The 25,999-nt window shown below is 41.4% G+C and overlaps 2 protein-coding genes and 1 long non-coding RNA gene across 3 annotated transcripts; 1 reads left to right on the top strand and 2 right to left on the bottom strand.

Moving 5' to 3' along the window:
• The first annotated feature begins 896 nt into the window (after positions 1 to 896).
• On the top strand, positions 897 to 4,490 carry LOC106577908 (IGF-like family receptor 1). The gene is made up of 7 exons (XM_014156349.2): positions 897 to 1,088; positions 1,214 to 1,406; positions 1,545 to 1,584; positions 1,853 to 1,961; positions 2,130 to 2,231; positions 2,393 to 2,518; positions 3,339 to 4,490. The coding sequence occupies exons 1-7, from the start codon at positions 986 to 988 to the stop codon at positions 3,659 to 3,661; spliced, it is 996 nt and encodes a 331-aa protein (XP_014011824.2). The 5' UTR covers positions 897 to 985; the 3' UTR covers positions 3,662 to 4,490.
• Positions 4,491 to 9,353: 4,863 nt separating this feature from the next.
• LOC123728716 (uncharacterized) lies at positions 9,354 to 12,590 on the bottom strand. The gene is made up of 4 exons (XR_006760417.1): positions 11,736 to 12,590; positions 11,000 to 11,109; positions 10,733 to 10,865; positions 9,354 to 10,414 (listed from the first exon to the last, which is right to left on the bottom strand). It is a non-coding gene; the product is annotated as an uncharacterized lncRNA (long non-coding RNA).
• Positions 12,591 to 15,946: 3,356 nt separating this feature from the next.
• On the bottom strand, positions 15,947 to 24,739 carry LOC106577919 (histone-lysine N-methyltransferase 2B-like). Its single transcript, XM_014156382.2, has 5 exons — positions 23,867 to 24,739; positions 23,651 to 23,768; positions 23,448 to 23,526; positions 23,194 to 23,346; positions 15,947 to 16,064 (listed from the first exon to the last, which is right to left on the bottom strand). Exons 1-5 carry the CDS (start codon positions 23,948 to 23,950, stop codon positions 16,022 to 16,024), a joined length of 477 nt encoding a protein of 158 aa, XP_014011857.2. The 5' UTR covers positions 23,951 to 24,739; the 3' UTR covers positions 15,947 to 16,021.
• Positions 24,740 to 25,999: the final 1,260 nt, after the last annotated feature.

Genomic DNA, 25,999 nt, shown 5'->3' with positions numbered 1-25,999 from the left:
CTTGCTTTGGCAATGTTAACATGTTTCCCATGCCAATAAAGCCCTTGATGTGAATAAAATTGAAAGAATCCGAGAGAAACACCGCCCTCTATATGTAGCCCATGTAGGTCTATCTGATGCTGTCTGGACAGAAATAGGATGACATGCCATACACTTTCGGTCCAGACAGAATCCGATATAAAGTCGAAACATACTGAGCAGTGTTGCCAACTTAGCGACTTTGTCGCTGTATTTAGCGAGTATTCAGAACCCTCTAGCGACACATTTTCAAAAAAGCGACTAGCGACAAATCTAGCAACTTTTTCTGGTGTTATTGGAGACTATTGGAGACTCTGACATGAAAGCCCGTATCGTTCTTACTCTTCTCAACGAGCAACGGGTGCTGCCGTGGGCCCCAACCCTGTCCCAAAGCACTCACAGTCCTCGCGCAGCAGTCCCTCCCAGCTGCAGTCAGAGCAGGAGATGTTCACCCCTCCGCGTCCAAACAGCAAATTAATTGCGCATGCGGGAAGCGGGCTGATGTAAATGTAAAAACCTAAACAAAAAAACAAAACAAATATATATATATATATATCAAAAAATTTAAATAAACTAAGTAACTCCGTCAGAGTGTCTCTTTTGGGTGACTTTTGCCGGTCCCAAGCCCGGATAAAGGAGGTGGATTGGAATTGTGACATAAAAAACAAGAATCGACAGAAGAAAGTTCATTTGCAGTTCTAAACATATTTAGGGTGTCTTTTACTCACTTTTTGTCTCTCCCAAGATGTTATTCCTCTCTCCTACTGCTCCATTACAATTACATGCACATGGCCAATTATGGAAATTAGGCGATGACGTCATTTAGCGACTTCTTGCAACTTTTAGGACAGCCAATAGCTACTTTCCTTACTGAGGCGTTGGCAACACTGAATTACCGAGACAGAGAGTTGCCGTTTCGCTTGCTCTAACAAAGCCTAGTCTATTCCTTACGTCTTCTCTGAACGAAATGAGCCACTATTCTCATAATTGCTCTGATGACTTGGATACATTTTGGGATGAGTTGAGTAATACATGTGTGCCGTGTCATAAACATAATCCGATCCGACCAGGTGAGCTCGACATGCTGCAAAGATAATCTTTATTTGAAATGAAGTTTCGATGTTGCTACGTTTTGATGTTTTTCTGTGCACAGCGGACACTTGTAGTCTACAAACAATGATACATTTTTGACCAGGGTACGAATTTAGTCCAAACTGTGGCAGGCATGATGATGGGGGAAGATCGGAAGCACCGTATCGACCGTGTGCCGCCCAGAGTTTCAATAACGGGAGCTTCGTGAAATGCCATCCCTGTCTTCGCTGCGCTCCAAATAATCTAAAGCTGTCGGAATGCAACACAACGACAGACACGCAATGCTGCGTAGCGAGGTGAGCGCAAATTCTTTCTGAGATAGCTTCAAATCTAGACAGGAAAAGAAAGGATGGCCGTTTGTTTTCAATCTGGTGCTGAAACTATGGGTGCTTGGTTGTTTGAGTAAAATGTTTAACTGTAAACCCCATGTCTAGGGACCAGACACGGTGTTGGAAAGGAGCCCTGAGTACCACGGTGAGTTTCACCTATGATGATGAAGCTGATGATGCTATTTAACTAACAGCGTTGTGTTGTAGACTTTGAAGACCACTCTCAAATGTATCATGGCTGTTATTAATTTGTGGACTCTAACAACATCAACACCAGTGCCCTAGGGAGGCAATTTATTCACAAATGTTTTCAATTTTGGTCAATGTCTTCCCAATAGGGCAATGAGCAAAGAAAATTAATGTATTACATTAGGAATGACAAAGTTAATATGTTGACTTCACATCAATTTCAGACTCAACAGACTCAACGGTCAACAACGTTAAGGGTCCAAGTGTCAACATCAAGTCCCACCACAGCCATACACATTGATCCAGGATTACATGATTATTCTGCAACTGCATGTAAGTTCCAACCCAAGCCCCAAATATGAGCCATTTCAGAAGTCATTTAAAAGGTACTGAGTTTGATAATACCAGTCCTTCACCATTCAAAAAGATGACTAAACTGCTTTGTTAGGATACTGCTGAACATGTCTAACTGCTCATTGTCACACTCCTGTGTTCTTTCAGGGATAGTGCTTACTGTCATCTTGGTTTTCTCTGCACTTGCATTTCTCTTATTCATCTATATTAAGAAGAGAAGGAGAAGATCAAGAGCTTTTTGCTTCAGAGGTGAGCAGGGTGATGAGCACTAGGGAGATTAAAACATGTCAAACTGTCATGCTTAATTAACGCAGACCAACTGGTTTGACACGTTTGCTTAAAACCGCTTTAACTCTTCCACTTACCTTACTCTGTGTAAAAAGCACTTATTTCCTGTCCTATGTTTGAAGGGTTGTGGTTTGACACAGATAAGCAAAATACCCACCAATGGTCACGGAGCAGTAAGACAACAGCAGCTGTCAATGAAGATGTTGCTCTGCTACAGTCAGAGACCAGGAGCCTAGAGGACATTTTGAGTGAGTTATCAAGTGCTATTACTAAGACCTACTACCAGTCTGTTATTCATTGGTATTACTAGTACCTCTACATCACTACTCTTCCATAAGTTGCAAAAAGGCTTTAGCGCGCAACTTGAATTTCAGCACAAATCTCCAATGACATTTGGCTGGTTCAACGAAATGGGTCCCTTTTGTGTATCTTTTATATTTTAAGTAGAAATTGTGCCCCATATTTAATTTTAAAAGCCTGTTATATTAAATGAAGTGCCCTTTAATGTAGACCACACGGATAATTCAATGAAGACTGAAAAGACGTTTAACTGTTCCTTTTTAAATAATTGTTTCAAAAGAAACATTGAACATCTAATAGTCAAATCATAGTGTAAAAGCAGGTGAGCTGGTTCTACTGTCAATTTTCTGGTGTTTTGTGGTGGAAAACTGAGTGGGTCAAGCAGAACACGTCAAGCCTGTTACCCAACAATTTACATTCATTTGCCCCTCCCGGTTGCACACAAGCTTCCATTCACCCTGTCAAAAATCATCAACCATGTTAGTCAACCCTGTTACTTTATTTGGCACTTAATATAGTCATTATTTTATTTAACCTCTTGAGATGGGAAATCGTGTTTTTGATTAAGTTGACCATATGCTCTTCATGACAGAATGTTAAAATGAGGTGAAATCAGGCTTTTCACCACACAGTTACACTACCCAAAAGGGACTCATTTCGTGGAACGACCCATTAATACTTGATTTACGTATTTGGCTCTGGATTGACACAAGTCAGCATTACAGACACGTCACTCACCTTTAGTGATATTTCCCCTCGTCTCACCAGGTCCTGACCTCCAGTCTGCACCACTGCAGACGGTTCTGGACAACCTGGATGTTCTAGAGGAGCTTGTGATCCTGCTGGACCCGGAGAGGCCTGGGGTGAAGAACACCAGCCACCTAGCATCTCGCTGCTCATTCCCCGCCACCTGGATTACCTACACCTACTCCCTGAGGGAGAGCAAGAGCCCCTTGAGGGCCGTGCTGGAGGGGGTCACCACCAAGCACCCAGAGTGGACTGTAGGACACCTGGCCAGGTTGCTGAGAGAGATGGACCGGAACGACGCAGTGGCGGTGCTCACCAAGCTCAGCTTGCTTAAGGTGTTCTAGTCTGGGTGTGTTCCGTGTTGGGTCCGGAAAAGATTTCTCCATCCAGATACAACTGCGAGTCTCTACCTCCTGCCAACTCACAGATATGTGACTAGTTTCGGGAAACTAGGCGTATGTCGCAAGTCACGACTTCACAGGAGAGGCCATTTTTTTAAATCAAAATGCGTTTTTTGACAGAAATGCCTTCTAGAACATTATAACCGGAGGGCCAGTAGAAGGCATGTTTTCCTGGGGGACACCGAAGTCCCAAGGCAGTGATTGGGAACACTGCTCCTTTGCATTAAGGTTCAAATCAGATATTTATCTTCGATAACATGGCACTTATCACTTAAAGCAAGGATGTTTAACCCGGTGTCCAGGCCAAATTCCCAACCTTGCCCTTACACAATCATTGCTAACTAATCATTATCATCTTATGTCAAATGTATTATCACCAGGATTTTATCACCAACCAATTATATTGCTTTATTTATACATTGCATGTTATATAAATGACATATCAGCATTTATTTGTTGTTTAATTCTCTTTTCGAATGACCAAGTCTGATTTTTGGCAAATAAAATTGCATAGAAAAATTAAATGGGTTTAGAACTATGTATACAATTATTTACTAACTCAGGGTTTATTTTTACAAGGTGAAGACAAGTTCACACATTTTCTTGTTTTATGTCTTTTACACTTTTGTTATACTTAATAACCCTTACATATAGAACATACAGTTTTCTGGGAGAGATCGTCATGGTAACTTCAGGTTTCCAACTAGTGCTTTGCATGTTTCATCGAACACACATGCCAGCTCTGCAGGACATTAAAACCAAGTTACTCTTATTATATTGTCATCATCCTCTTTTTTGCATTAGTATTCTTTCTGTCAGAACAACTGAGGTAGAATCCTGGCAAGAGGTTGGGGTGTGGAGTGGAGTGGGCTTTCTGCTCTGAGCGGTGTTCCCACATCTGGTTTTAAGCGGAAAAGGAAGCATGGTTAAGGATAGCCGTAACCCTGAAAAACAGATTCATCTTGTTATTGGCAAACTCTAAGGGTGTTAGATGATTGACACATGGGAATACAGGCTCCATCTCACTGATTGGTCGCGCAGGCTGGTGGGCTTAAGCTTTTCCTTACTGGGTAATAAATTCCAAAAGGACAGTGCTCATTTCCTTTAGAATATTATCTGTAGCACGCAAATGCGAAGAATAGCGTGGACTCGCATGTTTGATATTCTCCTGTTTTTAAGTCCGGCCAATACTAAGGCCTGCTGTACTTTCTCCATGAAAATTCTACCAGAACAAAGAAATACAATCAAAAACAATTCAAAAATACGTGCTTTAGAACAATGTCTTGTGTAAAGGCTGAAATGTAATACACAACTGTCCTCAAACATCAAGGTTCAAATAAGAGAAAGAAGTAACAAAGTAAACAAAAAGAGGAAACGAGGGGAGGAAGATTTTCCACTAGACCACCATTTATACAAAGCACAGCTAGTTTCACCAGTCCAAAATCTGAACAGAAACTTGAATAAATACAACTATTCTAGAGCTCAAGCAATCTCTTATTGTAAAGATGTGAACAACCGTGTGCACATTTGATGTCCTAATATGTCTGACTGAACTGACTGACAGCGTTGTATGACAGCAAACGTTAATGTGCTGAGTGCATTCTCTCCCTATCTGGGTTTTAGACCAAGATTTGATTCTCTCTTCAAGCCATCCTACTGAGCAACATACAATACTGGCCTAACGCTATGCTTGACATCTCCAGTGCACAGGGGTGCTGTCAGTCCACACAGTCAGGTATATACAGAGTTTATAACACATCTCTTAGTGGTGTAACATGGACAGTGTTCCACCCTTTGTGGATTGCAGAGAATGTCAGAGAGAAGTCAGTACTTTGTTAACTCCACTGAATGTTGAGAAATATGGAGTCTGGATTTTGTTAGTTCACTAAAGACGTGCAACTGTAGCAAAGAAGTAGGCCTAATATTATTGCAAAAAGGTAATCAGCATTTGTCATGATAGTAACAAAATATATTTTAAAATAAAAAAAGACGCACTGAGGTTTCCAGCTAAACTCGTCACTCTTGGATTGGGTAGTGTTTGCTACATACAAAAATGTTGAAGGGAAAGTTCTTAAAGATATGATTTAGCTGCAGCAAACTCTTTAAGGGTGACACTAACCGTTATCTAACCGTTTAACTGAACATAATGGAGGTCCCTTCCCTGGTCTGTGTGAGAGGGGAGTGGAGAATGGATAGAAAAATAGGTATTATTAGCAGGGTCTCTGACCTAGGAGCCAAAACGTCTACGGCCCATCATATCTAGCACCATGGTTCTCTTAACAGTCAACGGAAAGCAAATATGTACAACCTGACGCGTGATGAGCACTGTGAAATATAATTTAAAATAAATAAAACAATGATTAAAGGATCAAGTAAAGATAGAGATATAGCTAAGGGATCGACTAGAAAGGATGGAGCCAACATGATTATGGGTGTCGAATAAAAAAAAATCCTGCCTCCTGACAAAAAAAGATAAGGAATCTCTCCAAGTCTAGCTTATCAGGTCCACCCTTATATTTCAACATAAAGGGATTGACGTTATACATAATGGAAATACCTTCATGCAACATAGAACCAGCATAATCACAAGTTGTCTGCAGCGTTCAGTTTCCTGTTCTCAAGAAAAAACCCACGCTATAGCGGTAGCTACTTCCGCTCTCTCCTATGGTGAACTTGCCCAACCTCTGGCAAGTGCATATCGGTCAGGAGCCAATGTGAGCTTATGGATGCATGTCCCTGTGTGGTGCTCCTCTTCCCTCTTGGTCCCCATCTCCTGGCCCTGGTTCCTCTCCCAGTCTCTTCGTAGTGGCTCATCTTCTCCTGTATTTTCTCCTCCCCCAGAGCCTATTAACCTCTGTTGTCTTCCCATGTTGCCTCTGCTCTCTTACCCCTCCCCTAGCGCCTTGCTCCCGCTGCAGGGACTGTGGCAGTCCCACGTCCTGCCCCTAGTTGAGGAAGCATCTACATTTCTGGGCCCTGCAGTTGCAGTTGAGCTTGCTTGCTGGGTCTTCGATGGGGAACTTGTTTCATTAATCTAATTACTTATTTATTTAATCTGCTGACTTATTTAATCTGCTAACTATGTTTAATTGTTACCCAATTAAATTAATCATGTAACAATTAACTCATTAGGATTTGGGCCACCATGGAAGAGGTTGTTTAAAGAGTTACCATCTTGTGAATTGAACACCTATAAGGTATACATATATTTCAACGATAAACAGTCCTCTTATTAATCATTACCTCATCATATCATCATTCTGAACAGTTGTAACCTCATGCATCTGCAACAACCCCAGCCGTACTCCAGTACTACACAAATTGGTGTAATTTCTATTTACTAGCTAACTAAATAATAACAGGATAACATACACACTTAATACATGAGACAAAGGTCCCTAGCAGACTTTTACAATATGCTGGCTTTTTACACAACGACATGGAGAGAAAGAGAAAAAGATACTTATCTGCGATACATTTTAGAACTTTTCTGACATTAATCATATACAGTTGAAGTCGGAAGTTTACATACACCTTAGCCAAATCCATTTAAACTCAGTTTTTCACAATTCCTGACATTTAATCTTAGTACAAATTCCATGTCTTAGGTCAGTTAGAATCCCCACTTTATTTTATGAATGTGAAATGTCAGAATAATACTAGAGAGAATGTTTTATTTCAGCTTTTATTTTTTTCATCACATTCCCAATGGGTCAGAAGTTTACACACGCTCAATTAGTATTTGGTAGCATTGCCTTTAAATTGTTTAACTTGGGTCAAACGTTTCGGGTAGCCTTCCACAAGCTTTCCACAATAAGTTGGGTGAATTTTGGCCTATTCCTCCTGACAGAGCTGGTGTAACTGAGTCAGATTTGTAGGCCTCCTTGCTCGCACACGCTTTTTCAGTTCTGCCCACACATTTTCTATAGGATTGAGGTCAGGGCTTTGTGATGGCCACTCCAATACCTTGACTTTGTTGTCCTTAAGCCATTTCGCCAAACTTTGGAAGTATGCTTGGGTCATTGTCCATTACAAAGACCCATTTGCGACCAAGCTTTAACTTCCTGACTGATGTCTTGAGATGTTGCTTCTATATATCCACATAATTTCCCATCCTCATTATGCCATCTATTTTGTGAAGTGCACCAGTCCCTCCTGCAGCATACCACCCCCACAACATGATGCTGCCACCCCCGTGCTTCACGGTTGGGATGGTGTTCTTCGGCTTGCAAGCCTCCCCCTTTTTCCTCCAAACATAACAATGGTCATTATGGCCAAACAGTTCTATTTTTGTTTCATCAGACCCGAAGACATTTCTCCAAAAAGTACAATCTTTGTCCCCATGTTGTCATAATTATTGCCGTGTTGAATTGACCAAACCGCAGCAGGAATGTGGATACTCATCTTTTTAATATTTTAGAGCAAAGTATACACAGAAAACAAATGACTCCAGACAGGCTAACAGGCTACTTACAAAATCATAGCAGTGTTAACACAACCACCCACAAACCCAAGTGACAAACATACTCCTAAATATATGACTCCCAATCAGGAACAACGATAACCAGCTGTCCCTGATCGGGAGCCACACAGACCAGCATAGAAACACAACACCCAGAACAAACATACACAGACATCTTCTGGCACGTCCTGACCAAAATACTACACAACTACACCCTCAGCTGGTCAGGGCGTGACACATGTGCAGTTGCAAACCGTAGTCTGGCTTTTTTATGGTGGTTTTGGAGCAGTGGCTTCTTCCTTGCTGAGCGGCCTTTCAGGTTATGTCGATATAGGACTCGTTTTACTGTGGATATAGATGCTTTTGGATCCGTTTCCTCCAGCATCTTCACAAGGTCCTTTGCTGTGATTGATTTTCACTTTTCGCACCAAAGTACGTTTATCTCTAGGAGACAGAATGCATCTCCTTCCTGAGCGGTATGACGGCAGCGTGGTCCCCATGGTGTTTATACTTGCGTACTATTGTTTGTACAGATGAACGTGGTACTTTCAGGCGTTTGGGAAATGCTCCCAAGGATGAACCAGACTTGTGGAGGTCTACAATTCTTTCTCTGAGGCTGATTTCTTTTGATTTTCCCATGATGTCAAGCAAAGAGGCACTGAGTTTGAAGGCAGGCCTTGAAATACATCCACAGGTACACCTCCAACTCAGGTACACCTCCTTTCTGATTGAGAAGGGGTCAAATACTTATTTCCCTCGTTAAAATGCTAATCATTTTATAACATTTTTTACATGCGTTTTTCTGGATTTTTTTTGTTATTATTCTGTCTCTCACTGTTCAAATAAACCTACCATTAAAATTATAGACTGATCGTTTCTTTGTCAGTGGGCAAACGTACAAAATCAGCAGGGGATCAAATACTTTTTCCCCCTCACTGTACAGGAATGGACAACATTTCAATAGTGAATTAGTCACAGCTTTGAAAACGATTGTGTAAACCTGTAGTTGTACAGCTGGCTCCTTTGTTACTCATCAGGCCGAACTAATACATTGATATGTCTACCGACTTATAAATGGATCATTTGTTGATGTGAAAGTTGTTTTTCAAAGGAACAACATTTGCGGCCATGTACAACAACTTCTAAGAATGTTCCGCTAGACAAGATCTTTCATGGACTAGCTACTGCAGTATTTAAGTTTCCTTTTTTAAGATATTAGCATTTAGCTAGCTTCCTTTGCAATGGCCAACATACAATAACTCTAATCTCCATTGTGGATTTGAGTGGGACTTCATCCTCCTCCTCATCGTAGGGGTTGATGTCAGGGAGCTGGCGGTGCTGGGAAGCCAGGAAGTTGAACATGTCGAAGACCGGAACAAGGTGTTACGTTAAATTTTACAGTATGCAGGCTTAATTTTATCATAGTTGTTTTTTGCCCAGCACTGGTGTCGAATTTGGGCTGTGGACATCATCAACACACTCTTCATATGTTAATGAAAGGAGCAGCATAGACATCATACAGGTCTTATTTTTAGCTTACTCAGACTGTGGAGTTGGAGATGACACTCACATCCAAACACAACAACCACAGACATCCTTTGTTCCTCTAAACCTGACAGCTGTCTACATTCAAAACAGACATTTCACCAATACTCCACACAGAGAGACTAGCTTTCACTGAAGTTGAAAACCACCTACAGAGGGGAAAACCCAGATTCACTAGACATTTGCTAGACAGTGGTACGGGTTGATCAACTGCAAGGTGAGGACAAAGTAATACCTGTTCCCACAATTACACTTGTGGTGATTCGCCAATTCTCAGAAATTTCCAAATGAATACATTTCTATTTATTAAACTTCTTCCAAACTACGACTCATGATACCTAGGAAGTGTTGGTTAAAATGTTAACAAGATATGTAAGATGAATATGTAAGACAACTTGGACTCAATTTCTGATTTACATTCCAAAATAATGACTTCCCTTGTAATTTCTATATTTAACTTCCAGGGCAGAGGGGTTGACAGGCAGGTCCTCCTCTTGGCTGATCTGTTTAAAGAAGCGGAAGGCGTGGCTATGGCAGCGACGGGCCCCCTGGAGCTGCTCCAGCAGGAAGACCACCGTGTCGTGGAGCAGGCCCAGCATACGGACACCTGTCATTCCAGAGAAGGACAGCTACCTCAGCCTGGCCCCCGCCAGCGCCCCCTGGACAGTCTATCAGTGCCCTCCAGGCCACTGAGGGAAAGGAGGGGGAAGAAGAATGGAGAGAGAGAGAGTAAGGTGTGAGTAACACAGGATAACACAAAATTGTAATTCATATGGGAATTAGCCTACATTTTGTGCTAGATGGTTTACTATACAAGTTCATTCTAGCCAAGTACGAGAACAAGTATATTTCATCATCTTATGTTAAGTCATATGTAGAAATAGTGGGTATTTGTGCAGAAATCATTGCCTTGAGTATTGGCTAATGTAATTATTTCTAAACGAACACTCTACAAATAACAGACACATGCAGTCTATTCATTTGCCCTTTCCTCCCTGAAACCTCACCCTCTATGCTGTCTGCCTCCACACTGAAACCGTCATTGCTTTTCGAAGCGGAGGTGGGGCTGGTCTCGGCTGGGAGGGCACTCATCATCCTCGTCTGATGGCAGCAGCTCATCATCTGAGCATGATAGAGCACCTGACAGGATGGAAATACCACAAGGTATTTTCAAATCAGGCAGACTTGTTTACAGAGTACAGGTATAAGAAGTATCATCAGTCATCATCATCATACAGACATACTGTTCATACGGCACCATTACACATAAGTACCTGAGTATTTATTCCAGTCAGTCAGGGCACTGCGGCCCACTGCGTCACAGTTCTGTTTACCCATGTCCCCCCCAAATCGAGGTATAGACAGGCAGTCCCAAGGCCCTGGCCTGTGAGGAATACAACAAGAGAAACACTGAAATCGACTGGATACAGGCTGTATATCACTCGCTGTATCAGATACACACTTTCAGGCAGAAATGCAGCGATGACAATTGGAGAGCATAGTGCAAACTAGGAGCTGTATTGTAGATTGGTAAATGAGTGGTGACAGTTATGACAATCTCAGTTATGATTCCAAAAAAGGTTTCTATGCATGACCTGCTCTTTATCGTTACTGACATCAACAGTTCTATTTCAGGAGTAAAACGCCTTGTTCCATTTGTCATATCATACTGTAGGTTACTAGTAGTCAGAGGAAGAGTTAAGAATAAGGTTAAAAATAGCCAGACATGATCTTATCGACACTAAAGAGAAGAGGCCCACACTGGAAACACGAGCAACGTGCCAATTGTGAAAGAATAAATATTTCAATTTGATTCTGACCTTGAGCCTTGTTGCAGATGTAGCAAGTTAATCACTTTTAAATCAAAATGGAACTCTACAGGAAACTCACTGGCCATTAAACATAAAGGCATGACTATTCTTGTATTATTCATTGAAAATAATATTTGTACATTTTGTCTCATTACTCACTTCATTAGATCACTTCCCTGATAAGTTCTAAAAGACTAACCTGGTGCTTTCAGAGTCACTCAAGTGCTCCTCCTTTAGCTTGTCCAGGTCCAACACATTTTTCACCATTGAGGTTTTAATGCAAACACCCCTGACTAGGGCTGGACGATATGGCAAAATACACACATTTTCTGTAAATTCAATGAATAAATAGTTTACATAAAATGACCACATGTAAAGGCCTATTTCTTATTACATTTTGTATTATACTCAACAAATAAAAAGGTATTTGAATTTGGAACCTTGGGTCGAGTGTTAGCACCAACTCACGAAACCCCCATTTCTCGACCGTGTAAATTGGGGCCATGTCTTTGCAGATGTAAGTTATAACGGCAGCTGTTATCTTCTTCCATCTTCATGATTCTTTGCCATATGGACAGAACGACGTCCAAATATTGCGGTAAAGAGAGTGATTTGCGACACAATGAAATAAACGATAGTGCATAGTATGAAACGATACGTTTTTCTATCGTCACACGATATATCATATATCATATCGCCCAGCCCTACCCCCAGCCCTGCTGGAGACAGCAGCAAAGCTGTCTTTGGGTACCGACAGGTCCTCCTTAGCAATAAGGGACTCTGGCTCTAGGAAGTCTGTCTTAGACTTCTTTGTGGCACCAATGCAATCTGAAAGGGAGGACACCCTCTTCATACGGACATGGGTGCAAGGACGGCGGGGTGTTGAAACAGGTGGTGTGGTGGCTGTGGGCTCAATGAGTAGTCCTGGGGGCAGGACCACAGATTTCAGGGAAGATAGGAGACTGGCGCTTTATGTTGCAAACAAAATGGGATCAATTTCAGAAGAAACATTTAAGGACAAATGTGGAAGGGCACTGTCTGGAATAGGTGCTGATAATTTGGTACAAAAGGTCTCCATGAGTGGCAAGACTGTTGATCCTTGGGAGGATGTCAGGGGTTGTAGCGAGATGCAAGTGAGAGGTGGCCTTGAAGGGTTAAAGCCAGGCAAAGAGAACTGCACAGAGGGACTCATTTGTAAAGGGTTCATCCGGGCTACGCTGGGGTTAGGGAAGTCTGAGGAGATAAGAGAAGAGGGTTGAAGAAGCTCCAACAGGGTGCCCTGACTACTGCTCAACGATGGATCTCGTGAACTCTGTCAAGTGGTTCATGTAAATGGCAGATCCATCTGTGGGCGATACAAAGTGGCCACTGTTAGAATCTTTTGGGTCTTGAGGCTGATGGGTTTCCATGGGGGCATCAACCTGGACAGGGACCAGCTCAGTGAAACAGGTGCTGGGGGAGGGAGGATCACACCTTTCAAGAACAAGTGGAGCCCCAGGGACAAAGTCTAGAATGGAACCTTGAAATAAATCCTCTGGGTAGACCGTATCAGGCACCTTAGTATGGACAACATCCGGCAGAGTTCCTTGAAGGGGTGCAATCAGCACTGGTTCCTGGGCTTCTAAGGAGGGGACTGAGTTCTGTTGCTCTAGAGGAGTTGGGAATGTGTATAACTGCAGGGGAGTAGTATTCACATCAGCAGGGCTGTATGTTGTGGATGGGTCCACTGCATCTGGTCTTCGAGCTTCTGGTGAGATCTCAGTTGGTGCAAGGGTCACACTGTCCAATTCAGTCCCAGCTAGTTGTGTGGAATTGAAGGCTTGGATGGATCCTGGGGTATACACTACCGGTCAAAAGTTTTAGTACACCTACTCATTCAAGGGTTTTTATTTATTTTTACTATTTTCTACATTGTAGAATAATAGTGAAGAAATCAAAACTATGAAATAACACATATGGTTCATGTAGTAACCAAAAAAAGTGTTAAACAAATCAAAACATATTTTATATTTGAGATTCTTCAAATAGCCACCCTTTGCCTTGATGACAGCTGTGCACACTCTTGGCACTCTCTCAACCAGCTTCAGGTGGAATACTTTTCCAACAATCTTGAAGGAGTTCCCATATATGCTGAACACTTGTTGGCTGCTTTTCCTTCAATCTGCGGTTCGACTCATCCCAAACCATCTCAATTTGGTTGAGGTCGGGAGATTGTGGAGGCCAGGTCATCTGATGCAGCACTCCATCACACTCCTTCTTGGTAAAATAGCCCTTAAACAGCCTGGAGGTGTGTTGGGTCATTGTCCTGTTGAAAAACAAATGATAATCCCACTAAGCGCAAACCAGATGGGATGGCACATCGCTGCAGAATGCTGTGCTAGCCATACTGGTTAAGTGTGCCTTGAATTCTAAATAAATCACAGACTGTCACCATAATAGCACCCCCACACCACCAGCAAAGCAGTCCCACCTCCTCCATGCTTTACAGTGGGAAATACACATGTGGAGATCATCCATTCACCCACACGCGTCTCACAAAGACACGACGGTTGGAACCATAAATATCCAATTTGGACTCCAGACCTAAGAACAAATGTCCACCGGTCTAATGTCCATTGCTCGTGTTTCTTGGCCCAAGCATGTCTCTTCTTATTATTGGTGTCCTTTAGTAGTGGTTTATTTGCAGGAATTCGACCATGAAGGCCTGATTCACCGTCTCCTCTGAACAGTCGACGGTGAGATGTGTCTGTTACTTGAAGTATGTGAAGCATTTATTTGAGATGCAATTTCTGAGGCTGGTAATGAACTTATCTTCTGCAGCAGAGGTATCTCTGGGTCTTCCATTCCTGTGGCGGTCCTCATGAGAGCCAGTTTCATCATAGCACTTGATGGTTTTTGCGAATGCACTTGAAGAAATGTTCAAAGTTCTGTATTGACTGACCTTCATGTCTTAAAGTAATGATTGACTGTCTTTTCTCTTAGCTTATATGACCTGTTCTTGCCATAATATGGACTTGGTCTTTCACCAAATAGGATTATATTCTGTATACCTGCCTTACCTTGTCACAACACAACTGATTGGCTCAAACTTATTAAGGAAGAAAGTCAATAAATTAACCTTTAGGGCACACCTGTTAATTGAAATGCATTCCAAGTGACTATCTCATGAAGCTGGTTGAGAGAACGAAAAGAGTGTGCAAAGCTGTCATCAAGGCCAAGGGTGGCTATCAAAATATATTTTGATTTGTAACCAACACTTTTTTGGTTACTACATGATACCATATGTGTTATTTCATAGTTTTGATGTCGTCACTATTATTCTACAATGTAGAAAATAGTAAAAATAAAGAAATACCCTTGAATGAGTAGGTGTTCAAAAACTTTTGAACGGTAGTGTATACAGTGGGGGAGGTTTGGTAGCAGGGAGGACAATTCTGGTTGTAGACTCGGGAGGGTTGCTAAGGGGTGACTGATCTGGGACAGGGCTTCCAGAGTCTGCACTTAGGCCATTTGTTGTCATTTCTACATCAGTCGGAGCATCTTGCGTTTGAGCTGGGTTCTGGACTTGACTGGCGCTCTTCAGTTTCTGAGCCCCGTCCATGGTTGTCATGCTTGCATCACTCTCCATCCCATTGTCTATGCCGTCCAGCTGAGGGCTAGATCTTGAGGAGGGAGAGGCAGGAGCCTGGGGTGGGTCCCTGGAGCCTGTGCGACTGACCACAGCACTCGTAGAGTCAAAATAGTGCTCCATGTCTTCATCGGAGGAAGTGTTCCCCCAGTCTTGCCTGGCGGACTCAGCTGAGCGGTTCAGGGCTGAACGTGTCTTCCCCTTGCAAACCTCTGGCTCCCAGAACTCCTCTTGATTGTCGTCGCCCTCCACGTCTATCTGGGCGCCACAGTTCATGGCCACTCCCTTCGTTCACTAGCGTCTCCTCAATCTCAAGCTCCGTCTTCAACTCGGAGCCCATAGCCACATCAGAATCCTTGTGGAATGGTATGAAAGAGCCCCTAAGTGGTGAGGTGCTGTTAGATACAGGGTTATCCTCCGGTTCTGGGGAGGCCAGGAAGTTGTGTGGTACCTCAACTGAGTCTGACTGGTTCAGGTCAAAAGACAGCCTGGGTTTAGGAGAGTGCTGGACGGTTGGGGAGAGGGACAGGCAAGGGGAAGGGAAGCTGCCCACACTGTCTTCCCACGGTGGCTGGGGAAAGAGTCCTGAAGTAGAGTGAGTCATGTTCCCGGGGCATCGAGCAGAGGAAGCACTTCGACCTCCGACAGGGCGGGCAGAGGGAGAGGTCAGCAGGATATCAGTAGCACCGAGGGGAAACAGCGGAGAGGTGGGTACGGAGGCCTTGGGATGCATGGAGCCCCCAGTGCGGAGGGTGATTAGTCCAGATCCAGTTGGACAGCCCAGGGGTGGGGAGGACATGTCCCTGCGGGTTTGGGAGTGGGGGCTGTGGCGACGGGGCCTGCGTGTCTCCTCCAGGTCACTGATGGTCAGGATGTGGTGGGGTTTGGACTCGGTAGCTCCTGTGGAGGAAAAACAGATGGCAGTAAGGCAACTGAACAGACAAACAATCAATGCTTTATGGGTAATATCTATAAATCACTCAAAACCTGACAATTAAGAGTCTTAATAAAGTTTATTTTTTTAAACCCAAATATGTTTTAGAAATCAACATCAGCCAACCACGGAACAGATGGCAGTCCCCGGAACAGACCCCCAGTTCGTCTCCTGATTTTGGGCCTTAGGTTTAGGGAGTGGAGCTGAGAAGCTGGGAGTAGTGGGTCAGGAATGTGCCACATCAACCTCTTGGGCATCAGATTCTAGAGGTGAAGCAACAACAACTCTGTTTCCTATGCCACAGCTAAGTCTTGCCAATATCCACTTTGCAGTGTAAGAAAGTCAACAGTCACACTAATATGTTATACTGAACAAAAATAGAAAACGCAACGTTCAACAATATCAAAGATTTAAATAAATTCATTAGGCCCTAATCTATGGATTTCACATTACTGGGAATACAGATCTGCATATTTTGGTCACAGATACCTTAAAAAAAATATAGGGGCGTGGATCAGAATACCAGAATACCATTCTGAAACATGAGGTGATGGAGGTGGATGAATGGCATGACAATGGGCCTCAAGATAGCGTCATCGTATCTCTGTGCATTCAAATTGCCATCAAGAAAATGCATTTGTGTTCGATATCTGTAGCTTATGCTTGCCCACATAAGCTCTAGCGGACATTCCTGCAGTCAGCATGCCAATTGTATGCTCCCTCAAAACTTGAGATGTGACAGGTTAAAGGAAATACTCATAGCCTGTTATACATTAAAAAGTATTAGTAAGTTCATAGTATGTGAGGATCTTAAAACATCTAAGGTTAAAAAGATAATGCATTCTGTATTAGTTGATAGAGATTGATAACATTCATAATTGTGTTAAAGTTAAAATCCATCAAGCGTACAAAAGGTAAGAATTGTAAATGGAATGTGTAAACGTTATATTGATTACTTTATTTTGTGGTGCCTAATTGAAGGGGAAAAGTGTTAATCTGTGATCTACTAAATGCTCTTTAATCTATGAGCCTGAGATCGATTGCTCTGGTCTCCACCCAAGTTCGCGTCGAAATCGCGGTCTTTTCCTCATTACAGTAAAAGTTTAATATTTAAAAAAAAAAATGTTGTACTTTATTTTTTATTTGTAATTTTTTTTATTTTTTTTCCCTTCTTTTAAGTTTGCACAAATCTTTATTTAATTTGTTGTAAAAAACAGTAACATGCAAAACATAAACATAACATAACAGCCAGAGGGAATCCAAAGAAATTAGAGAAAAATAAAAAAAACTATTATATCAAATCAAATACAGACATATATCGAATACATTTTTTTGACATTTTGTTTTGTATACGTTTTAAAGATTCTACGTACTGTTCCAAATCAGATAAAAAAATTAAGAAAAGGGGCTTTTTCTTCATAAATTTGGATTTGTGGATGAAAGATTTTCCTAATAAAATAAAGAGATTTATGACATACTCATGTTCAATTGTGGAATCAGTGTAGTAAAATAATATGTCAAACTTAGTAATATCAATGGTTGTATGCAATTTGCGGCTAAGATATAGTTTTACATCAGTCCAAAACACTTCACTATATAAACAATTACAGAATAAGTGTTCAATAGATTCAGTTTCTAGTTCACAAAAACTGCATTCACTGGTAACGTCAAATATATATTTAGAAATTAAGCTATTACACGGATAGCATCTATGGATTATCTTAAAGGAGATCTCCTTCATTTTATTGGTCACCATAAATCTGTGTGGAGTGAGCCAAGCACGGCGCCAGTTTACATCAAACGATGAAGCCCAACAAAATATCGCAGAGGGAATAGACTTCCTGTAGAAAATATCCCTTATTAAACGATTGTTGAATTTCGTATCTAGTAGACCAATGCCATTCAACTGAATATCGCTTACAATCGGAGATATTCCAAAATATGTATTATTCTGAAGTAAAGTTTTTATCCCATTAGGTATAGCTTTAATAACAGTGTCATATTCCTTGCTTGAAACCTCAAAGTTGTATCTTTCCATAAATTCTCTCCGTGTAAATAGATTCCCACTGTTATTAACCAATTGGCTGACAAGAACAATGTTTTTCGAGAACCATTTATGGTTAAATAACATCTTATTTCTATGTAATATTGACCCATTGTTCCAAATAAAACATTTATGAGGTGAAAAGTTGTGTTTATACAACAAAGCCCAGCACATTAAAGCCTGCTTGTGAAAAACCGCCAGTTTCACAGGAATTTTACCCACAATATATGGACATTGTAGTAAAAAATTAAGCCCTCCAAACTTCTGAAAAACAAAATGAGGTATAATATTCCAGAAACTATGAGGATTTTTTATGTACCTTTTAATCCAGTTGACCTTTGATATCTGATTGAAGAGAGTGAAATCTAAGACATTTAGACCGCCATCACAAACCCTGTTGGTGATAACATCTCTTTTTATCTTATGTGGCTTGTTTTTCCATATGAAGTTGTACAAAAGCCTATCTAAGGTACAGCAAGTGGATTTGGGAATGTCAATAGATGAAAAAAGATAGGATGCACGAGATAGGCCCTCAGCTTTGGATAAAAGCACCCTTCCTTGAAGACTTAAATCCCTCCCTAACCATGAGGATAATTTTTTTTTTACAGATTCAGTTACAGGGTTCAAATTAAGATCATTCATAGCCTTAAGATTTTTGGTGATCTTTACACCGAGGTAGGTTACAGTATCTTTTTCAGAGATGTTACAATCTGCTGGGTTGACAGCCCCTTTCAAAACAAACAACTCACATTTGGAAAGATTTAAAGTCAAGCCTGAGATTTTGGAGAACTGCTTCACGATATCCAATGCTAATCTAGCTTGAGATACATTTTTCAAAAAAAGTGAGGTGTCATCCGCCAGTTGGGATATCTTGATCTCTCTGGACTGGAATGTAATGCCTTCAAATGGACTTTTATGAACTAATGAGCATAACATTTGAGAAACTAACAAAAATAAAAAAGGTGAAATTGGACAACCTTGTCGTATTCCTTTGTAAATGTTAAATCTTGAGGATGTTCCATGACAGAGTTTGATACAGCTATTGCCACCACTATACAGAGTTCTAATAGCATCAACAAAGAAACGACCAAATTTCAAATGCTTAAGACAATCAAAGATAAAATTGTGACTTACTGTATCAAATGCTTTCTAAAAATCCAGAAATAGGATAACAGGGAAGTCATCTAATAGATCACGATACTCAACCAAGTCTAATATCAGCCTCAGATTATTAGATATATGGCGCCCTTTCATAAACCCTGATTGACATTCATCAATCAGATCATTTAAGCAAGACTTTAACCTTTTTGCAAAGATTAAGGCTATAATTTTGTAGTCGTTATTTAGGAGTGTGATTGGACGCCAATTATCAATACTTAGGAGATCCTTGTGTGGTTTAGGTATAAGAGTAATAACCCCTTGCTTCAGAGAGGCAGGTAGTTCTCCCTTCTTTATAGCCTCCTTAAAGGTTTCAAGTAAAAAAGGTGCTATTTCTTCAAAGAAGGTTTTGTAAAATTCAGAGGTTAATCCATCACAACCTGGAGATTTGTTCTTTTTTAACTGAGCAACCCCGTACTGGATGTCCATAATGGATAAATCTTGGCAACAAGACTGATTGAGTTCTTCACTAATCGAATTAACATTCTCTATAGAATCAAGGAGATCCTTAGAGTCACTCAAATTGTTATCTAAGGAGTAAAGATTCTCATAAAATGTAGTGGTAAATTCTGATATCAACTCTCTATCCTCAGTGGTAACCCCATTAATTTTAAGTTTCCGAAGTGTGTTGAGTTCCCCTCTCCTCTTCTCCAAATTAAAAAAGTATCTACTGTTCTTTTCTCCTTTTTCAAGCCATTGTTTTCTAGATCTTATGAAAGCTCCTCTAGCCTTTTCCTCATACAATGTATCTAGTTGATTCTGTAAATCATTCAATTTAGCTTTCTCATTAAGATCAAGATGCTCAATATCTGTGATATCGGCAATTGTCTTAGAAAGTTCAGCTACCTCACATCTCCTTCTTAAAGCAAGCCGTTTTCCATAAGTAATACAGGCTGAGCGGATTTTAAATTTCAGCAGTTCCCAATATTTCCCATATTCTGCATTAGATGTAGCTAAACTCCAGTAAACAGAAATTAGATTCTTAATCACATTTTTTAAATCATCATGCAATAACAATGAGTTATTTAGTTTCCAGTAACCACCAGAGTATTTCTTACCATCATTACTGCATATTCTTACAGTCAACCATATGACTTTATGATCCGTCAGGACTGCAGGCAGTATTTTCACCTCTACAGTGTTGGGCACAAGACTAGAGGTTATCACCCACAAATCAATTCTTGATTGTAAGAAACGATCTCTATTACTCCATGTGTATTGTATCTCTCCAGGGTTTTTTACTCTCCATATGTCAATTAAGTCCAGGCTTTGGCAGAAATTCACCAACTTGTTCACACCAATGTTAGGCCTATGAGGCAATCTATCAGTCTCATTAGAATAAACCATATTGAAATCTCCACCAACTATTATCTGACTGGATGGATATTTTCTCAGAAGATTTTTAAGAATGTCTTCAATTTCCTCTAGAAGTAAGTTATTTGGAGGACTAGAACAGTATCCATATACATTACACAACACAAATAATCTGTCCATGTGGTTGATGACCGCTACTAGCCAATGTCCATTGGAGTCCATTTGAGTAAACAAAAATTTCCCTTTGAAATTGTGTGCTAAAATTGCAACCCCAGCTGAATAATTTGTCCCGTGGGCCAAAAAAATGTCACTGCCCCACTGATTTTTCCAATAATTATAGTCCTCTTTGCATGAATGTGTTTCTTGAACGAATACAAGATCTGCGTTGCAGTCCTTACAAAACAAAAAAAAAGCTTTTCTCTTCAATATGTTACTATCCCCCTGGCATTGATTGACATAAACTTCAAGTCCATATCTATAGAATAGAAAGAAAAATCCTATGCAATCTCAACTTTACCCTCTCTATAAAAAGTTGCTTCATATATGTATTAACAGAATTCTTAACTTGTAAAATAGTAACACCATGTTTCAAAAGTAGAACGTTCAGTTTGCAGTGGGGAAGGAACTACCTTGTAAACCTACCGACAGAACAAATCAAATCACCCCGGTCGTATTTCTTTACCGTTGGCGAAAAAAGCTCTGATTCCCCTGTAGTATCCACCGTTTCCTTGATTTCGGGCCTGTTGTACGAGAGGCCACAATTTTGCCTTTGCTGCTGCAGTCAAGTCCTCACCGAATCTAAGTTTTCTTTCTTTCACAAAGGCGCTTTCCTTTGCTTTCTTCCAAACTGCATCTCTCGCTGTGCGAAAAGCAAACTGGATGATGATCGATCGGCTGACGATGGCATCTTGTTTCTTCCCAATACGATGAGCGATATCCACAGCCATATCCATATATCCATCGGGGAAGTCCGGTGCCACACGGTTACAGATGTCTCTTACTAAGCGCTTCACATTCTCATCCTGGTCCTCGGGGACACCGTAAAGCCGTAGCCCCCACCTTCTCCGGTATCGCTCTGCTTCCGATAAGCGCTCTTGCATGTCTGCGATGGTCTTCTCCTGAGCAATGCATTTCTCAGACGTAGCAGTGTTTGCAAGTTTAAGCTCTTCGATACTCTTGTATGCATGATTCAGAGAGGTCTCGAGGTCAACTATTTTTGATGTGTTTTCGCGTATCATTTTCTCCAGACCGTCGGCTCTTTCGTTTACAGCATCGATTATGTTGATCTGTAGTTCGCGCAAAGATAATTCTTTATGTGTCTTTTTGGGTGCAGGACTATTGACTGCATTTTCAGAATCAACCGAATGTCCAGAATCCTCCATCTCTTCTCCTGAGGAGTCAGGTGGCGGTTTTTCTCCAACGTATGAGTGCTCAGCTAGCAACTGCCTTCTCCTCCCTTTGCTCTTTCGCACATTTTTTCCTTCCATTTCTCAAAGTTATGAATCAAATTATCGGTCAACTAAGTGTTGTTCTCTATTGTGTTTACTATAAGCCAAGTTCCGTTACATTTAAGTAAGTTTGAGAGGGATAAAAGTTAAGGTTACTCGGAGCAAGCTGAAATCTCGTATACACTCGCCGCCATCTTCCAGCGCCTCTCCCATTACAGTAAAAGTTCTCACTGAGGAAATAATACCGTATCACTCTCGTGATTATTTCTCCCCTTTTTCAGGTACGTTATTGATGAAAACAGAGTCATTTAAATGTAATAATTCGCTAAAATGTCAAGAGTGTTTAAGGTGTGTCTTAGTAACATCTTGAGGAAGTTAGAGTTAAGTTTGCAGAGTAATATGAGCCCTGCTTGGTTGCAGCTAAAGCTAGCTTCGTACTGAGAGTAGCTGCCATTTTATGTCGATCGTGAATGAACATGTGCGTTGCTAATAAGATATTTTGCGGTGTTATTTGTGTAAGGGTTTTTCAAACACTTTATTGACTGTTGATAAATTAAGTTATGGTTTACTGAGTTAAAACGTTGTGCTTGACAGTTATATTGAAATGAGTGTATGTTTCAGTGAATTACAGAGTATACTGTTGTGACTTGAGTAAGCCTTGTACCCTACAACACTAGCTCTTTCCTGTAGATCTGTTGTTTTGTAAAATGTGTTACTTTGGTAAAATGATTACAGTAAAAGTTCTCACTGAGGAAATAATACCGTATCACTCTCGTGATTATTTCTCCCCTTTTTCAGGGGCGTAACAGAGACACCTGTGGTATTGTGTTGTGTGATAAAACTGCACATTTTAGAGTGACATTTTATTGTCCCCAGCACAAGGTGCACCTGTGTAATGATTATGCTGTTTAATCAGCTTCTTGATATGCCACAACTGTCAGGTGAATCGATTATCTAGGCAAAGGAGAAATGATCACTAATAGGGATGTAAACAAATTTGGGCACAACATTTTTCCAAAATATGCTTTTGAGCGTATGGAAAATTGCTATGATCTTTACATGTTGAGCTTATATTTTTGTTCAGTGTAGTAGTGAGGGTTTGATGCAGTATTGTGTTACCAGGACTCTCACCTGACTGGGCGCAGGGGCTGTGTGCTATTCTCTCCCTTGTCAGGCATCTCTTCAGCAGGTTTCTCAGGGACCGGCGGTCGGACCTCACGGATCGTACACGTGTATTTGCAATGCCGCACTGGGTTCACCGTGCTCCAGTACCAGCGAGAACACCTGCGGAAAGGGGAGGAGTTGAAAGAAAGGAAGTCATACAAAACCAAGTCGTAACATGCCAATTTCTGATTCATTATTAATTATGAATTCCTGCTACTTACTGGTAACCCACTGGGAAGAGTTTTCCTTGCTTTGCAGACAGCTCAGTCAGAATACCTAGCTTTTCAATCTGCAAAGAGCCTGAATTCAGAAAATAACAATGATTAAATGAGAAAAACCCATGACCAGTCCTGTGTCCACTGTACTGTGATTCCTGTACTCAAGTGAGCTAAAAATAACAATGTAATGTGTCGAGAAAATATACCAATCATCAAATTGATGTTTTCTGGCTCCAGTCCGGTCAAGAACTTCCTGCGAAGACTGATCCCATCAAAGTCCACGTACATTCTCCGAGTCACCTCAAACCCTTGGCCAGTGATGATCTGCAATGAACAAGAACAAATGTACACATGCGTGAGGAAACTGATTCACATGTTTCAAAAAACAACAGTCCCACTACTGAGTAGTCCCAGGAATTTACCTTGCCACTGATGAGGTCTCTGTGTTTGTAGCAGTAGACCTTCTTGTCATCCTGGAATACACAGTTGCGGGAGCGGGCACACATGAAGTGGTAGTTGCTCTGGCAGGAGGTCAAACAGCAGCCCACTGTGGCACCTGTATGGTTACAGCGCTCACAGCGCTGCGGAAACAAGAGAGACAGGTTAGATCAGTCCAGGAGGAGAGAATAGGGGTGGATAATGAGTTTGAGAGAGATGGTCATTGGACAGATACACAAACTACAGCAGCTGGAAAAACAAGAATTCACTTCACAAAAAAAGTGGAAGCCTCACAGGTACCAAATTCAACACCAATATTACCCAGTCCAGGTTCTGCAACCAATTGGCACCTGGAATTGGTCCCACCTGTCCCTCATTACCCCAAATTAGTATAAGTAGAAGTGCAGTCATTCGGGTGGTCGGGCAGACAGGCAGAGTCCTCAGAAGAACCGGAGAAGAGGACCTATTCCCGGCAGCATGCCACCCGGAGCAAGTTGAGAGCAAGGAATGAAATCCCGGGCTCATCGCTCTCTCCCTCTCTTTTGTTCATTAACCCAGGCGGTCCGAGGTTCCCCACCCGTTACCTGAGATGCCTTTCAGTTGGATTTCTCCCCTTCCCGTTCTCTCCAACCTTTATTGAAGAACTACTTTGTTTTGAGCACCACATCAGTCTCCTGCTGTCTTATTTTATTGTGAGTTTCACCTCTGACTCTGCTGGGCTGCCACAATTCATAAGCCACTTTTTCAAGATCCTGGCCATAAATGTTTATTTTCTTGCTCACATTTAGTTTCCCTTTTTGTGTCTCATGCTGCTCTGCTGAACTTACACTTTAAAACTTTCCACACCTTCTCAGGGGATGCCTTTTTCATCTGGAAAACTGCAATATAGAAAATGTAATAAAATAAAATCCCTGTTATCTTTTCTGTTTTCCTTTTAGCGCAAACAAATCTTGGAATTACTTTTTCAGAAAATATATAAGAAAATATTAACAAATCATGTTATAAGAACATTCATCAATATTTAATAAACATCCACGTAAACATTGATTCCCTCACGTTGATGACGTGAGTCTGATCGTGAACGGTCTCCCCTTGAGCTCTGGTCTGGACCATCATGGTGGCTTTGGGCTGGTTAGTGATGGATGATTGCCAGCCCCGTGGACCCTCCTGTATGGTCCCTGTGGAACCCCTGGCCTCAGCACTAGGGACCTCTTTAGCCCTTGTCAACATACTATAGGTGAGGTGCCAGATATGGGAACAAGGTTGATGGCAGGGGAGTGACTCCCAGTCATTCAATACCTAAATAAACACAAGAGCATGTCAACAACAATTCTAAAGTGGTTGGTTCGAGCCCTGAATGCTGATTGGCTGACAGCCATGGTATATCAGACCGTATACCATGAGTATGACAAAACATTTATTTTGAATGCTCTAATTACGTTGGTAACCAGTTTATAATAGCAATAACGCACCTCAGGGGTTGTTGATATACTATAGAACACAGGAACCTTTGAGTACTTGGTCTTGAAATAACCAGCAGGTGATGAGATCCCAGGTATCATTACATGTCCTACCCAAAATGAAGCATGTCAGGATCTTTGTTATGGTAAGATCTCAGGTGCATATTTTTCCAAAGCACCACCCAATCTTGGGGGTTCGGATCATAATATGGTTCAGCTCATCCCAATCTACAAAGCGAGAGAAGGCTAAAAAGGTGGAAATTAAAACCTGGACTCCTGAAGCCCTCCAGGACTGACTGGGCGGGACTGATGGACAGCGCCGATGACCTGGAAGAGGCAGCTGATACCGTCTTGGATTACCTCCGTTTGTGTGAGGATCTCGTTATTCCCAAAAGGAAAATCAACATCTTCCCCAATAATAAACCATGGGTAACTCAGGAATTAAAATAGCTCCTCAACCAGAAAAAAACAAGTGTTTAAATCAGGTGGCAGTAAAGACGAAAGGAAAAATATTTAGAGGCAATGCAAAAGCAAAATCATGAAGTGCAAGACGGCATACAAAGACAAATGAGAAAACCTTTAAAGACAAGGACAGTAGGAAAACCATCACAGGCTTCAAACCAAACAGACAATGTAGGACTGTTGAAAATGACATTG

The sequence above is a fragment of the Salmo salar genome, chromosome ssa02 (genome assembly GCF_905237065.1).
Source record: "Salmo salar chromosome ssa02, Ssal_v3.1, whole genome shotgun sequence".
NCBI classification, from domain to species: Eukaryota; Metazoa; Chordata; class Actinopteri; order Salmoniformes; family Salmonidae; genus Salmo; species Salmo salar.
The sequence above is the reverse complement of the archived record's forward strand: the minus strand, read 5'-3'. Positions and strand labels throughout refer to the sequence as shown.